The sequence below is a fragment of the Tamandua tetradactyla genome, chromosome 8 (genome assembly GCF_023851605.1).
Source record: "Tamandua tetradactyla isolate mTamTet1 chromosome 8, mTamTet1.pri, whole genome shotgun sequence".
In the NCBI taxonomy this organism is placed as follows: domain Eukaryota; kingdom Metazoa; phylum Chordata; class Mammalia; order Pilosa; family Myrmecophagidae; genus Tamandua; species Tamandua tetradactyla.
The window spans coordinates 23,440,764-23,455,214 of NC_135334.1; the positions used below are offsets into that span (position 1 = coordinate 23,440,764).

The window sequence follows — 14,451 nt, forward strand, 5'->3', positions numbered from 1 at the left end:
GAACCTTGAGGACATTATGCTGAATGAATGAATCAGACACAAAAGAATAGATACTGTATGATTTCACTATTATGACTCTGGTAAAGGTAATCTCAAAGGTTTACACTGTAGAATATAGGGGACCTACAGGGACACAGAAACTAGAGTTGGGGGAAAGATTACTCAATGAGGCTGAACTCAAATGTAATGGAACAGATAGAACTGATCATAGTTAATTAGCAGGGTTATAAGTAACATTGCCATGTTGAAGGTGAATATGACTGAAAGGGGATGTAGAGTGTCAGGTATTCCACCAATTAACTCTACAATTATAAATAAGTTACCACATGAACTCCTTCAAAGGTTTGATCTTGTACAAAGAGTCAATAATAGAGGGAATATGCAACTATGTGATGATACTGTGAATTACTGATTATATATGTAGAATGGAATGATCAAAAAAGGAATGTTTGTGTTTGGTACTTTATGGTATTTAAAAAAAATAAATAAATTATAAAAAATAAAATAAAAAAATAATAGAGGGATAAGGGGGAAAGCTAATATTGTATGCTATGGCCTATCATTAGCAGGAAGACAGCAACAGTACCACAGCAATAACAGGAGTAACTAATTGGGGGTGAGAGGGACATGAGATTAGGGGAGGTTTTGATTTGATATTTGGTGAGGCTGTGTTTACTGGCTCCTTGTCTCTTTGAACAAATGAAAAATGTATAAAATTGAGAATGTTGCTGATTGTATAACCAAGTAAGACAGTTTATTTTGGACATTATCCATGATGCCCAATGGATGGAGGGGACTGAAAAGTACAATGATTGAGAAGCTAAAAAGTGAACTGTGAGATATATATATATATAATACATATATGATGTGCAGCTACAAAAAGGAATGATGTCATGAGGCACTCAACAAACTGACTGAACCTTGGAGAAATGTGCTGTGCAAAATAAGCCAGAAACAAAAGAACAAATATGCTATGGTCTCTTTCAGAAAACACTTATAAAAAATTGGAGCCTAGATTGTAAGCTCTTATAACAGCCATACTTAGTCCGAAATTGTAAGTGTATCTAGATTCAGAGACACTGAGTTATATGTTCATAAAAATACCAGTTTACTTTGAGTACCTCTGCGATATCTAAGATTCAGAGCTAGAGCCTTGCACCTCTGAAAGTCAGCATTGCTACATACAATAACAGCTCAAGTAACTGAAAAAGAGATCAAGCTTCAATTAGAGATAAAAACAATTAGAGATAAAAACAAAGCCAATCTAGTTAGAACTAATGTAAATCAGAATACAGGGTAAAAGATGATACTGTACATGCTCCAGAGTTTCCCCAAAAGCATGTGACCAAAGGTAGAGAGGTTTATTGTGTGTAGAACCTAAATTTTCTGTAACACACAATCTAATCAACCTGTCTGGATAGCTCATTTAAACAACCAAAAGACATGGAGCCCAGAATAGGAATGAGGACTTGCAATTCTGTATAGCTTAATATTACCCAGAGTCCCCCGAGGAACAGAAAAAAAAATATGGAAATATTAAATTTTCCCATATGGAAAACTCCTGGTACTCTCTCAAACATTAGAGACTCCCAAGAAAATAGGACCTCCCCCTCTTGATTTTGAGGCTTGCCCTTACAAAACTTATTTCTGTAGCAGAGAAGCTAAGACTACCCATGATTATGCCTAAGAGTTGGTTCCAGGAAACCTCTCTGGTTGCTCAGATGTGGCCTCTCTAAGTCCAACTCTGCAAGGAAAATCACTACCCTCCCCCACCTAAATGGGACATGACATTTAGGGGTGAAAGTCTCCCTAACAATGGAGGATATGACTCCCAGGGTTGAGTATGACCATGGCACCCAGGGATCAACAATGCCTTCTGGACTGAAGAGAGGAAAAGAAATATAACAAAATAAGGTTATCAGTGGTTCTGAGAGTTTAAATGGAGTTGAAAGGCTATTGTGGAGGCTATTCTTACACAAGCTTCAGCTAGATATTGCCAATTGCCATGGTTTGCCATACCCAGATAAACATCGTTCCTTTGAATCCTAAAGAACACCTAGGGATCTAACTGATACTCTACAAAAGTTTCATGTACTAAGTTTACTTTCCTGAAACCTACAACCTCCAGAGGGTTCCTAAGCCAGATAAGTCCTGAAACCGAGGGGCCAGCCTCTCTAAGAATATCAACTAATTTCATCCCCCTATCCTACATGTTGACACCCTTTCCCAACATGAAAAAGTTAGAAGAGATCTAGCTCAAAGACCCCTACCTTCAACACACAACCTTCAAATATTGGCAACAGGATCAAAGGAGAAGGAGGAGTTATAACAGACAGGGTAGGATTTAACAAATGAATATGATGGCTGAATCACAATAATGATATTTCTTTTAGCTTTCAGTGTTTTGGAGCAGCTAGAAGGAAAAGCCTGAAAATGTGGAATGGTAACCCATACCAAACTCTGCAATCTGTTCTGTAATTACTTGTTAAAATCTACTTTGAAAATTAATGCTTTTTTTTTTTGTATATGGGTTATATTTCACAATAAAAAACTTTTCTAAAAAAAATAAAAATTTATACAGTTCAAAATCCAAACACTTGGGAGATGGAAGTTTTTGCACAAAATGCCAGGCATAGATCAAGGGGATCATTTTAACACAAAAATGTGAATCTCTCTAAAATCAACTACCTAGGAATAAAATGAACAGACACAACTAAACAATTCATGAGACAAAGATGATGAAATATACTTGACAAAATTGCCAAACAAGTAAATGTAATCATAAGAGACTTTAATAGAAACTGTGTCTAAAATGAAAGACAGAATTAACTGCAGTGTAATTGGCTAATATATTTGGTTTTCAGGATCACAGTACAAAATAAACATTTGATAAAATGGGACATCAAAGTAACCAGGATGATGAAAAGAGTGAAAACATATGAAGAAAAGAAAAATGCCAACAAAAACATTTGTGAATGATTTACCTGGAAAAGGTAAGACTTGAGGGATAAGAGGAAGAGGCATTTAAAAACACACACACACACACACAAACTTCAAATATCTGTAGGACTAACAGATAAAAATTATTCTATACAGCTCGAGAAAACTATAACAAGAGGTTATAGAGGTTCAGTCCTCATCTCAGAATAAGATCTAACAATAAAAGCTGTGGAGAGCCGCCTCCCGGGTCAGGCCTAGTGGTCGCGCTGCAGCCTGCTCTAGAGTTACCCCCGCCCATCGAGTGAGCTAAGATGGCGCCACATCCTGCTTCCGCATCTGACGCTCCCGACCGCCAAAACCTATCCACCAATCACTCCTGTATACGTGGCGCCAGCCCATTGGGTTTGGATTCTGTATATAAAGGCGTTACCCCGACGCGAGAACGAGATGATCCACAGAGAGCCGCGCCTGACGGCCGCATAGAGCTTATCTCCCCGTGGGGTGCTTAGGCCCGCGCGGAACCTGTAACAGTGAATGCAAGTTTAGCTCCAGTAAAGGTTTGTTCTCACAACTGCCGTGTGCTTTGGATTCGTGTCTGCCATTCAAATCGGTTTGTCTGCGTCTGTCTCTCTCCCCTCTCTGTCCCCTTCGCCGGCCGGGGATCTGACGCTGAGCGAGACGGTAGCGGACAAGTGGTGGCCCGTACGGGGAACCCTCGTAACGAGGAGCACCGTCCTGACCTTTCTCAAGCCGATGAGGACGCGCATCCTGAGCTCGCGACGGACCTTCCGCGCCTGATCACCGCGAGAAGGTGAGTGCTTCCTATTACGTGAGAGTTAAGGGCCGCGGGCTTTCAGGTAGCCCCGGTGACTCGGGAGAGCTCCCCGAGTGGTTAAGGTACAGTGCCGACTGCAAGCATGGGGCAGTCAGGAAGTTCACCTTTGTTAGACCCTTTAAAGACCCTCTTGAAGCAACGGGGTGTCTCGGTCAGGAGGAGTTCCCTCCTACGGTTCCTTGACGACGTTTCTATCTTTGCCCCTTGGTTCGCCCATTCCGGGAGCCTCAGCCTGCCTTCTTGGATAAAACTCGGTAATGACATAGATAAGGCACGCCGGACAGGCCTATGCATGGACCCGATCCTAGTCCCTATCTGGGAGATCGTCCGTGCTTGTCTGGAGGCAGAAACTGCTACGGGCCTCGGTCCGTCCCCTGCCCTGCTACAGGCACGGCACGCGCTTCAAGAGACTCGGTCAGCTTCGTCTGCGGGCGGCTCCTGTAAGAGTGAGCCGCCAACTTGCAAGCCGCCAGAGTCAGACGCTAGTTCGGACAACTCTGACTCGGAGTCAGATAGTAATGACACCGAGGGTGCAGACGCGCCTCCGCTGATTGATTGGGAGAGGCCTCCTGCCCCGCCCACGCTGCCTTCCGCCCCGCCAGCGCCTGTTGCTACGCCCCTAAGAACGCGGCGGCTTCCGGTGGACGGTTTTGATAGTTCCGCCAAGGGCCCTTACCAAAAGCTCCCTCCAGTGGCCGCATTGAATAATTACATTAGCCCTCCTTTGCGAGACCCGGAGCCCCCTGCAGGCTGGTCAGGGGAAGGGCAATTACAGTCGTGCTCCCCGCCTGCGTACGTAGGCCCTCGAGGTCCTGAGACGTCAGGCAATATAAAGAGACATTTCTGGAAATGGACTCCTTTTTCAAGCTTTAGACCTTTTGGTATGACAGGTGGTTACCAACCGCTTGAATCAAAGTCAGACTCAGAAATGTACCCAGTTATTATCAATCCCCAAGGTAATAATCAACATGAGCCATATGATTACAAAGTTTTAAAGGAGCTGAGGATGGCCGTTTTCCAATATGGCCCCAGTGCCCCTTTTACCCTGAATATGGTTGAAAATCTTTCCGCCCTAAATCATACACCTGCAGATATATATCAGTTAGCCCGTGCTTGTCTGCCCCCGGGCCGATTCATAGATTGGAAAGCATGGTTTGAGGAGTTAGCCGAGGAACAAGCTGCGAGAAACGCAGCGGGGAGACATGGCGGATGGAATGCAGATATGCTATTAGGGAAAGGTGCCCACTCCCAGAATCAAACAGGGTTCCCTCAAGAGGTCTACCAACAGATCTTCCGCTGTTTCGTAGGAGCCTGGAAAAAATTAGCAGGCCAGGGAGAAGCCCAAGCTTCACTCAGCAGCATACTGCAGGGCCCCACTGAACCATTCGTAGACTTTGTAGCCAGGATGCAAACTGCAGCCGAGAGAATCTTCACAGATCCAGGAGTAGCAGAGACTGTGGTTAAACAAATGATATTTGAGCAGTGCAATAAGGAATGTAGAGTCATTCTGGCGCAAAATAGGGGAAGAAGCCTGACGGATTGGGTTCGGCTCTGCAGGGACGCTGGCAGCCCATTAACTAATGCAGGTCTTGCTGCCATGCTGGCCAGCTCCTTACAGGTAGATACAAAGAAACACAGAGACTTAGGGACGAGACCCAAAGGGTGTTTTCACTGTGGCCAGTCAGGACACATCAAGAGAAACTGCCCCAATAGAGACCAACCACCCGTCACTCAACAATTTGAGAGGCCGCCCGCGGCGACTAGACTATGCGGTCGTTGCCACAAGGGACCCCATCGCGCAGAAGACTGTAGGTCAGCCTTCAGTGCGCAGGGTGAACGCCTCTCCGGCCGTCCTGAGCAGGCTCCAAAAAACGGGCAGAGGGGGTCCGCCCTCGTGGTGGGCCCCCGCCCCCTTGCTCACCATTCGACAACGCAGCACCTGTCCAAGTTCGTGCATCCTCTGGATCAGCCGGACTGGACCTCCGTGCCACCTCCAGACTCGTACTGACCCCCTCCATGGGCGTCCGATTGGTGGGGACCTCCTTTAAAGGGCCCTTACCACCAGGTACCGTAGGACTCATAATAGGAAGAGCATCCACAGCCCTAGGAGGGTTAACAGTCATACCAGGCATTGTAGATTCAGATTTCACAGGCTATGCCCAAGTTATGGTACAATCTCAGCAAGGCACTCTGGTCATCGCAAAGGGTGATAGGCTGGCACAGCTCCTGCTCTTACCCAGCCTGCATTCATTCTTTCCGAGTAGACCCGGACAGAGAGGAGATAAAGGATTTGGATCTACTGGGGAAGTTTTTGAAGGCCTCCATATGTCCCTGGAGTCTCGACCCATGCTAACTATTAAGGTGCAAGGCAGACCCTTCCTGGGCCTGCTAGATACCGGGGCCGATCGGTCGATCATAAGACAACAAGACTGGCCCTCCGCCTGGCCAACGTGCAAGGCGGAGGAAACCATTAGAGGAATAGGCCAGATCTCAGCACCCATGCTGAGTGCAACTGCCCTTCATTGGGCAGATGAAGAAGGACATCAAGGTAGCTTTCAGCCTTATGTGTTAGCCCTGCCCGTGTCCTTATGGGGAAGAGATGTCCTAACCCAAATGGACATTACCTTGACCAGTGGCTGCTCTTCAACTTCTAAGCGCCTGTTGAAAGGAATGGGGTATATCCCTGGCAAAGGCTTAGGAGCCTCATTGCAGGGGCGCACAGTGCCTATTCAGGCTGCCTCCAATTATGATAAACAAGGCCTGGGTTTTTCCTAGGGGCCACTGAGGGGAGATTCCCACCCACACCTATAAGACTAAGGTGGAAAACCAAGACCCCGGTTTGGGTGCCTCAGTGCCCCTTGCCACAGGAAAAACTCTCAGCACTACACACGCTAGTGTCAGCACAACTAAAAGAGGGCCACATCATTCCCTCCTCATCTCCTTGGAACACTCCTATATTTGTCATAAAAAAGAGGTCAGGTAAATGGAGACTGTTGCATGACTTAAGGGCTATTAATAATTGTATGGAGCCCTTAGGACCCGTTCAGATGGGGCTGCCCCTTCTTTCAGCTCTACCAGAGCATTGGCACATTTTCATCTTGGATCTTAAAGACTGCTTTTTTTCCATTCCACTTCACCCTGAGGATACCCAAAAATTTGCTTTTACTGTGCCCTCTCTTAACCAAGAAGAGCCCTGTCACCGCTTCGAGTGGACAGTCCTGCCCCAGGGCATGACTAACAGCCCTACCATGTGCCAGTTGTATGTTGCTGCAAAACTGGCCGATACCCGGCAGCACTTCCCCCAAGTAAAAATCCTTCATTACATGGATGACATTTTGCTGACCCACGAAGACACAGATCTCCTTAAGACTGCGCTGTCACATTTAGTTCTTACACTCAGAAAAGCCAACCTAGAAGTAGCCCCTGAGAAGATCCAGATGACCGAGATTGTCACCTTCCTGGGAGCAAAGCTTACGCCCACTCACATCTCCCCCCAAAAGGTGTCTCTTAGGTTAGACAACATACACACCCTAAATGACTTACAAAAACTCATGGGGGATATAAATTGGGTTCGCCCGTACCTAAAAATACCCAATGCCAAATTAGTGCCTTTATTCGACTTACTGAAAGGGGATTCGAATATAACTTCGCCCCGACACCTCACTCCCGAGGCTAGGCAAGCACTGTGCCAAGTAGAACAAGCACTCGGTGACGCTGCATTAAAAAGAATAAACCCCAATGAGCCTTTTGAAGCCTGCTTGCTGCCAACAGAATTACAGCCCACGGCAGTGTTGTGGCAACAGGGACCATTGCTCTGGATCCACCCCGGAGTTTCTCCTAAAAAGATTTTGGAGCACTATCCTACTGCGATTGCAGAGTTGGCCTTAGAAACCATTAAAAAGGCCGTACAACATTTTGGCCAACAGCCTAAAAACCTCAGGGTACCCTACTCTTCCCAGCAACTTGAGGTACTTACTGGATGTATAGATCAATGGGCCATTCTCCGATGTACCTTTTTAGGAGGTATTGACAATCAATACCCAAAAGATCCCATCTTACAATTCGTTACCCGACACCCAGTAATCTTTCCTAAAATGACTTCACCTGAGCCACTAGCGAGCGCCCCCACCGTATACACGGACGGCTCCAGCTCCGGTTCAGGAGCATATTATATGGAAGGGGATACTCCCAAAACAGTATTATTCCAATCGAAAAGACCTCAGTGGGTAGAATTACAAGTCATTATTACAGTCCTGAGAGAATTTGCCGGCCCCCTGAATATTGTTTCTGATTCCTTGTACGTCGTAAATTCTGTAAAAGTTTTAGAGACAGTAGGCATTATAAAGTACTCCTCCTCAGTAAGACCATTTTTTCTCAAACTTCAAGAGACAATACTTGCTAGACATCACCCCTTTTACATGACTCATATTAGGGCCCATACAGGCCTGCCTGGCCCCATGACACAGGGAAATCACATAGTAGATGTAGCCTCTCGAGAGCCACACATCTTCCCTGTGCAGACGCCGTATCAGCAAGCCCAAAAGTTCCATGCCAAATTTCACATCAATGCAGGTACCCTAGCTAGGCGGTTTAATATACCACGTGCGACAGCTAGAGATATAGTCCGAGCGTGCGGAAATTGTGTAGAACAAAGAGCAGTCCCTTCAGTTGGGGTTAACCCTAAAGGTCTCATCCCGGGAGACATTTGGCAAATGGATGTCACCCATCACTCAGAGTATGGTAAAGTTAAATACCTGCATGTGTCAGTGGATACTTGTTCTCAAGTTTTATTTGCCTCTGCCGAATCAGGAGAAAGAGTCCACCAAGTAATTGCACACTGCCTTGCCGCTTGGGCAGCTTGGGGTAAGCCGAAAATATTAAAAACAGACAACGGACCCGCTTACACCAGCAAAGCCTTCCAAAGATTTTGTGAAAATATGGAAGTGCAATTAAAACATGGTATCCCCTACAACCCTCAAGGGCAAGGAATCATTGAAAGAGCACACAGGTCTCTTAAAGACTTGCTCAAAAAACAGAAAGGGGGAATAGGCCACGGCCTGTCCCCGAAGGCTCAACTGTCTGTAGCCTTATTTACATATAATTTTTTAAATGAAAATTCACTAGGAATGACACCTGCTCTTCAGCACACTACTCCGAGTCCTCCACATAGAGGTCTAGTCCGTTGGAAGGATGTCCTGTCAGGACAATGGCAAGGCCCTGACCCAGTGCTCAGCTGGGCCAGAGGCTCTGTTTGTGTCTTTCCCCAGGAACCAGGACGCCAGCCAGTGTGGGTTCCAGAAAGACTGGTGAGAACCGTGACACCGCCCGGGGGCGCCGAGGAACTGCTGCCCAACAAATCAGCAAACCTCCAACCTGAACCGTCCGACCCGGCCTCCAACTCTGCTGATGATGGCGGCGACCGACAAGATGACAACAAAAGTGCAAGTCACCCTCCGACCGTTCAGAGAGGGGACCAGTTCTAATACCCCCCACTCTCCCGTTATGAACTTCTTCCTAACTTGCCTTTGCTTTTTTAGTACAGTCACAGTGAGCAAAGGAGAAGAAACCCTCCTTTGGGGCCTATGGCATCACCCCCCGACACTGGCCCCCTTCTCCGCTGGGTCTCCCGCCTCTCCTCAGTTCTACACTCGTAGTCAGTCTCTAAGCCTTCATCATCTGCCTTTAACTACCAACATTTCGCATATGCCTTTTAATAAGTCCTCCCCCTCACCGTATGACCCATCCCAGCCACTCAAGGTGGGACGCTCGAAGGCAAGGTCTGCCGCAAAGCCCATGGCCACGTCCCGGGTATAAAAGGCGGCGCCAGGAGTCATAATTTTAGTCTCAGGATAATCTCTACGGCGGAGTAACGGTCCTGGCCAGACTAGGCTCCAGCCATTGCACAGAGATGCCTAGTGACACTTTCGACCCTGGTTGCCGCTCTCCTGCCCCCCTCCTAACCCAGTTGCGAGGCGAAGCACTGCAGGGAAAGTCACGTGGTTTCCAGTTCACGGGCTCTCCGGTCTCTATATGAGGAGGCATTCTGGTTGGTGCCTAGCAAGCCTAGTCCAGACTCCCCAAAGCACCAAAACATGTAGTGGGCCGCTCAGGCCCACGGGAGCTCACTCATCAATGGAGACACTGGGTCAAAATAAAAAAGGGGGAGATGTGGAGAGCCGCCTCCCGGGTCAGGCCTAGTGGTCGCGCTGCAGCCTGCTCTAGAGTTACCCCCGCCCATCGAGTGAGCTAAGATGGCGCCACATCCTGCTTCCGCATCTGACGCTCCCGACCGCCAAAACCTATCCACCAATCACTCCTGTATACGTGGCGCCAGCCCATTGGGTTTGGATTCTGTATATAAAGGTGTTACCCCGACGCGAGAACGAGATGATCCACAGAGAGCCGCGCCTGACGGCCGCATAGAGGTTGTCTCCCCGTGGGGTGCTTAGGCCCGCGCGGAACCTGTAACAGTGAATGCAAGTTTAGCTCCAGTAAAGGTTTGTTCTCACAACTGCCGTGTGCTTTGGATTCGTGTCTGCCATTCAAATCGGTTTGTCTGCGTCTGTCTCTCTCCCCTCTCTGTCCCCTTCGCCGGCCGGGGATCTGACGCTGAGCGAGACGGTAGCGGACAAAAAGCTATTTTTAAAATGCAATAGACCACGTTATTGGGTAGTAATATTCTCAAATCTGGCAATGACAAGATTAGGGATTTTATAAAGGATAATTTCAACTTCTTTGCCAACTAAGTTAGTACGTCTGACTCCAGATCTTTTGCTTTAATGGTTTCATATCTCAGCAACCGTTTAAAGACTTACCAGGTTCTTTTCAATATCCTGATCTGTGTTTATCTCTGAATCAGCTGTCTTAAAGTCAGTCTACAAAGGAAGAAAATTATATTCAGAATCGTTGAAAGACAGAAGCAGAATTATTCTAGTACTTCCACCTAGAAATCTGTGACAGATAACTAAGAAACTAACTTTTTGTTCTTCTTTTCCCTTATCAGCTTCATAGCAAAGGAAGCAACTAAACCCTGGCAAATGGACACTGACAACCATACTGTATTAATCATTTATCCCAGCAAATAACTTGAACAATACCCAACCACTGACTGAGTGAGCCTCCTAAAACCAAATGTGCCCATTTCCTCCTATGACTAAGCACAGCAATCACTTGAAGGCAAGGTTTACTGTACTTCATAAGATACAGTCAGAGAATTAACAAGGATTCTCCTGCAAGGACAAAGTTGGGAAATACGAATGTAATGACCTGTGCTCACCAATTACTCAGTGAAAGAGATTATGTGTAGAGGTCATAAAGTTTCTAGTCTCTACAAGATTAGACACCAGCCACTGGTTTTATTTATTGAACACCAGAATGAAATCATTTGAATAACACTGTATAAAACAGTATGATAGCTGCCAGTAAAAAGATACAGTGTAGTTCTCCAACAAATATGAAGAAACGACTCCTAGTCTCAAAAAAAAAAAAAAATTATTTTAGTAGTAGAAACTTGATACTTGACCTGTACCGCAATGTTCTGAGAGAGCTTCAGGGAAGAGCTATCCTGATCATCATCCTGATCCACTCTGACTCCTTCAACCCCATTTGCTGGAGGCACTATGGGTCGGAAATCCAAGCCTGGGTCCCTGATACCTTCCTTTGGGATGGAGGCTTGTGGGACTGTCTCTTCAGAACAATTCCCAGAGGCAAGCTGCTTTGTATGGCACCCTGCCTTAAGAGACCGAGTGACTGGTTGGAGGCTCTCTCGCAGGTGCATGTCCTCCTCCTCTCCTGCTGTGCTGGCCAAGTCCTTCAAGTCAGACTGAGACCCACTACCAGAAAGACAAAGGGCCGTGGCTATCAAGTTTTCTCCTAAAACTGCCAGGTGCGCTGCTGAAGTGTCACCTGCTGATGACCCAGGATTCTGCTCTGGTTGTTCCAAATGGACATTTTTGTTATTCTCCTTGGTTAGCGTTTGGCTACTTACACTTGACAGAGGCAAGTTCTTGTGCTTCTGGGCAGGGTCTTTGGGGCTATCAAAAACATAAGATCAAAAGTTTCTCTCTTCACCCAATTTTTGAAAAAGAACTTAAAGAGATTAAATATAATCATACTTTTAACATAACCATTGGAAAAACAAAAACAGACAAGATAATCAAATTATCTGAATGAAAAAGAATTTATTTTCTATCCAGTGACTTATTTATTTTTATCCTACATGCTCGTAGTATAGCTTAGTGGTTAAGAACCTGGATTCTGGAGATAAACTACAGTAAATGCTCCAATATAAAAATGTCTCAAGATCAAAATAATTTTGCAGATGCAGATGAAATAGCCTAATAGTAGTTATAAAACAATTTAGTTACACATACTAATTTGGTTACACGCATTTTAATAAAGTTAATTTTGAAATACTATTTTTATTTCACGCTCATGTTGCACAAAAATAATTTTCATTCAAATTTATCTATAACCAGAGGTATTTTTTAGATTCTTTGGCAGTTTCCCAGAGCACACCATATTTACTTCAAGTTGTTTGAAATACAGACAATTTTGAATCCAAAATTGGAACTCTCACTATAACACTAGGATAGTTGCTTTATTATTATTCACAGTCATTTAATGGGCAGCTTTTTAAAGAACTCTTTAAAAGACACCCAAAATTCACAACTGTGCAGTGGTCATAAAGTTCCTAGTCTCCATAAGATTAAACACTGGTCACAGGCTTTATTTATTGAACACCAGACATCCAACATTCACAATTGTATAGTCGTGCTACCAGGAATAACTACTAAATCTGTGTCAAATGTCTTTACCCTTTATTTAAAAAACAAAAAGAAATTCTATAGAATGAGCCCCTTAAGTAACCCCAAAGAGCTAGCTAGCACTGTCTGAGGTTTCAGGTCAATGTATCTTTCCTCATTATTACTTGCTCTAAATAAAACAATTGAGAGACTATTTCCTGACACGAAACTCTTTATAAATACTTCTAAGTTGGTTCCTTTTCTAGAAGTTATGTTTGGAAGGGGGGAGGGGTAGGATTTAATTTTAAATTCAGAGATATACAGTTCCTGGGTTGAATCTACCACCTACTACCTGTTTGACACCAGGCAAGTTACTTCACTTCATTTGTAAAATGGAAATAGTATCATCCTATATCAATAGGATTGTCATAAGGATTACATGATATAATACATATAAAGTAATTAAACAATGTCTGGCATGTAGTAAATACTCAATAAACCTTAGTTGCTATTATTATTACTAGTAATATGTGGGGTTTTCAAATAAAATGAATAAAGGCAAAAGGATCTTGTTTTGGTTTGTTTATGATTAGGCTTACTTAACATTTTTCCCCAATACTCATTCTTTAACAAATATCTCTTAATTTAAATAAATATTTACTAAGTTCTCTGGAGATAGACAAGTCTGTGTTCAAACTCTGACTCCATCATAGCCAGGTAACCGTGGGCAAGTTACTAACCTCTCTGTGTCAGTTTACCAGTACAATGATAATATTTCCATCTACCTCCTGGTATTATTGTAGGAATTAAATGTGTTAGTACACATAAAGCTGCTAGTACAGTATTATATATTGTATTAGGTCCTAGGTACTCTAGAAAAGAGGTGAAGTAGAATATATAGTCAATTTAGTTCAACATGGTACAAGATAATGTGTAAGCCACTGTAAGACACAAGATTGAATCAAGCACAATTCCTGCTCTCAAGAGTTTAGATGAGAGGCAAAATATATACATGAAGTGGTAGGCCACACTAACATTTATATAAATATAGAAAAAAATAATGTCACATGTACCTACAAGTATGGCATATAAACATATATATATCATGTACTCCATACGGAATAGGGTAGGAAATATTTGAACTTTTGGATCCTGTATTCTAATATATTATTCAAACATTCAGTATGTCTGCTGAGTGTCAGACGCTATGTTGGAAATACAAAGATAGATGAGACACAATCCCTACTAGTGCAATGTCACTAGAGCCAAAAAGAAAAAAGTCCCAGCTATGGTTTCCATAAAAAGCCCACCATGAAAGCCCTTTACCCAAATGAATCTTCCCAGTCAGAATCAACACATTACCTTAGATCATCTGGGAGACCTTCATCTGATTTGGAAGCACATAAACTAGAAGAGGGTTCTGGAGGATTGGGGGTATTGGCCACACCACCAGCTACCTCAGGCGCTGCCATCACGCTCTGTACATTCAGAAACAAATTACAGACTACAAGTTTCAAAATATTAAAAAGATGTATCTATTCCCCTCAGAATGCCCACACAACAGATTTGTTCTAGGAAAGGAGAAAGAAAAATATGGGCTCCAGAAGATAATACTTGAAGAATATTCTATAGCAGGGTATTATAGAAGCCACTGCAATAGGCTCCAATGGACATCAATCTTCAAAAGCACCACATTTATAAAAACAACTAGGACTCCATGCAAAGATTTTATTTTTACTTTTTGCAGAAATACAGCCATTTAAAATAGTGATTCACAGCCTGAGAATCTTCCAAATGGTTCACATCCCTACCCTGTCTGATATCATTTATAAAATGAAAAGATGTACTTTGGGCCTAGTATCAATAATATCTCATGTTTTTTAAAATCACTTTATGGCTGTTTCAGTAAGTGAAGGTTTTTGGAAGAGTTTG

The 14,451-nt window shown here is 44.2% G+C and overlaps 1 protein-coding gene across 5 annotated transcripts in view; it reads right to left on the bottom strand.

The window, feature by feature from the left end:
• The window catches only part of RNF214 (ring finger protein 214), a 94,746-nt gene that overhangs the window by 79,150 nt on the left and 1,145 nt on the right, over window positions 1-14,451 (bottom strand). For 4 of the 5 annotated variants that reach the window (XM_077112804.1, XM_077112803.1, XM_077112802.1 and 1 more), the window contains 3 exons: window positions 13,882-13,997; window positions 11,298-11,808; window positions 10,591-10,650 (listed from right to left, as the gene is read on the bottom strand). In XM_077112804.1, the coding sequence (XP_076968919.1) occupies window positions 10,591-10,650; window positions 11,298-11,808; window positions 13,882-13,991 (681 nt within the window). In that variant the 5' untranslated portion in view covers window positions 13,992-13,997. The remainder of the gene's footprint in view (window positions 1-10,590; window positions 10,651-11,297; window positions 11,809-13,881; window positions 13,998-14,451) is intronic. The other variant, XM_077112806.1, reaches the window with a different exon arrangement.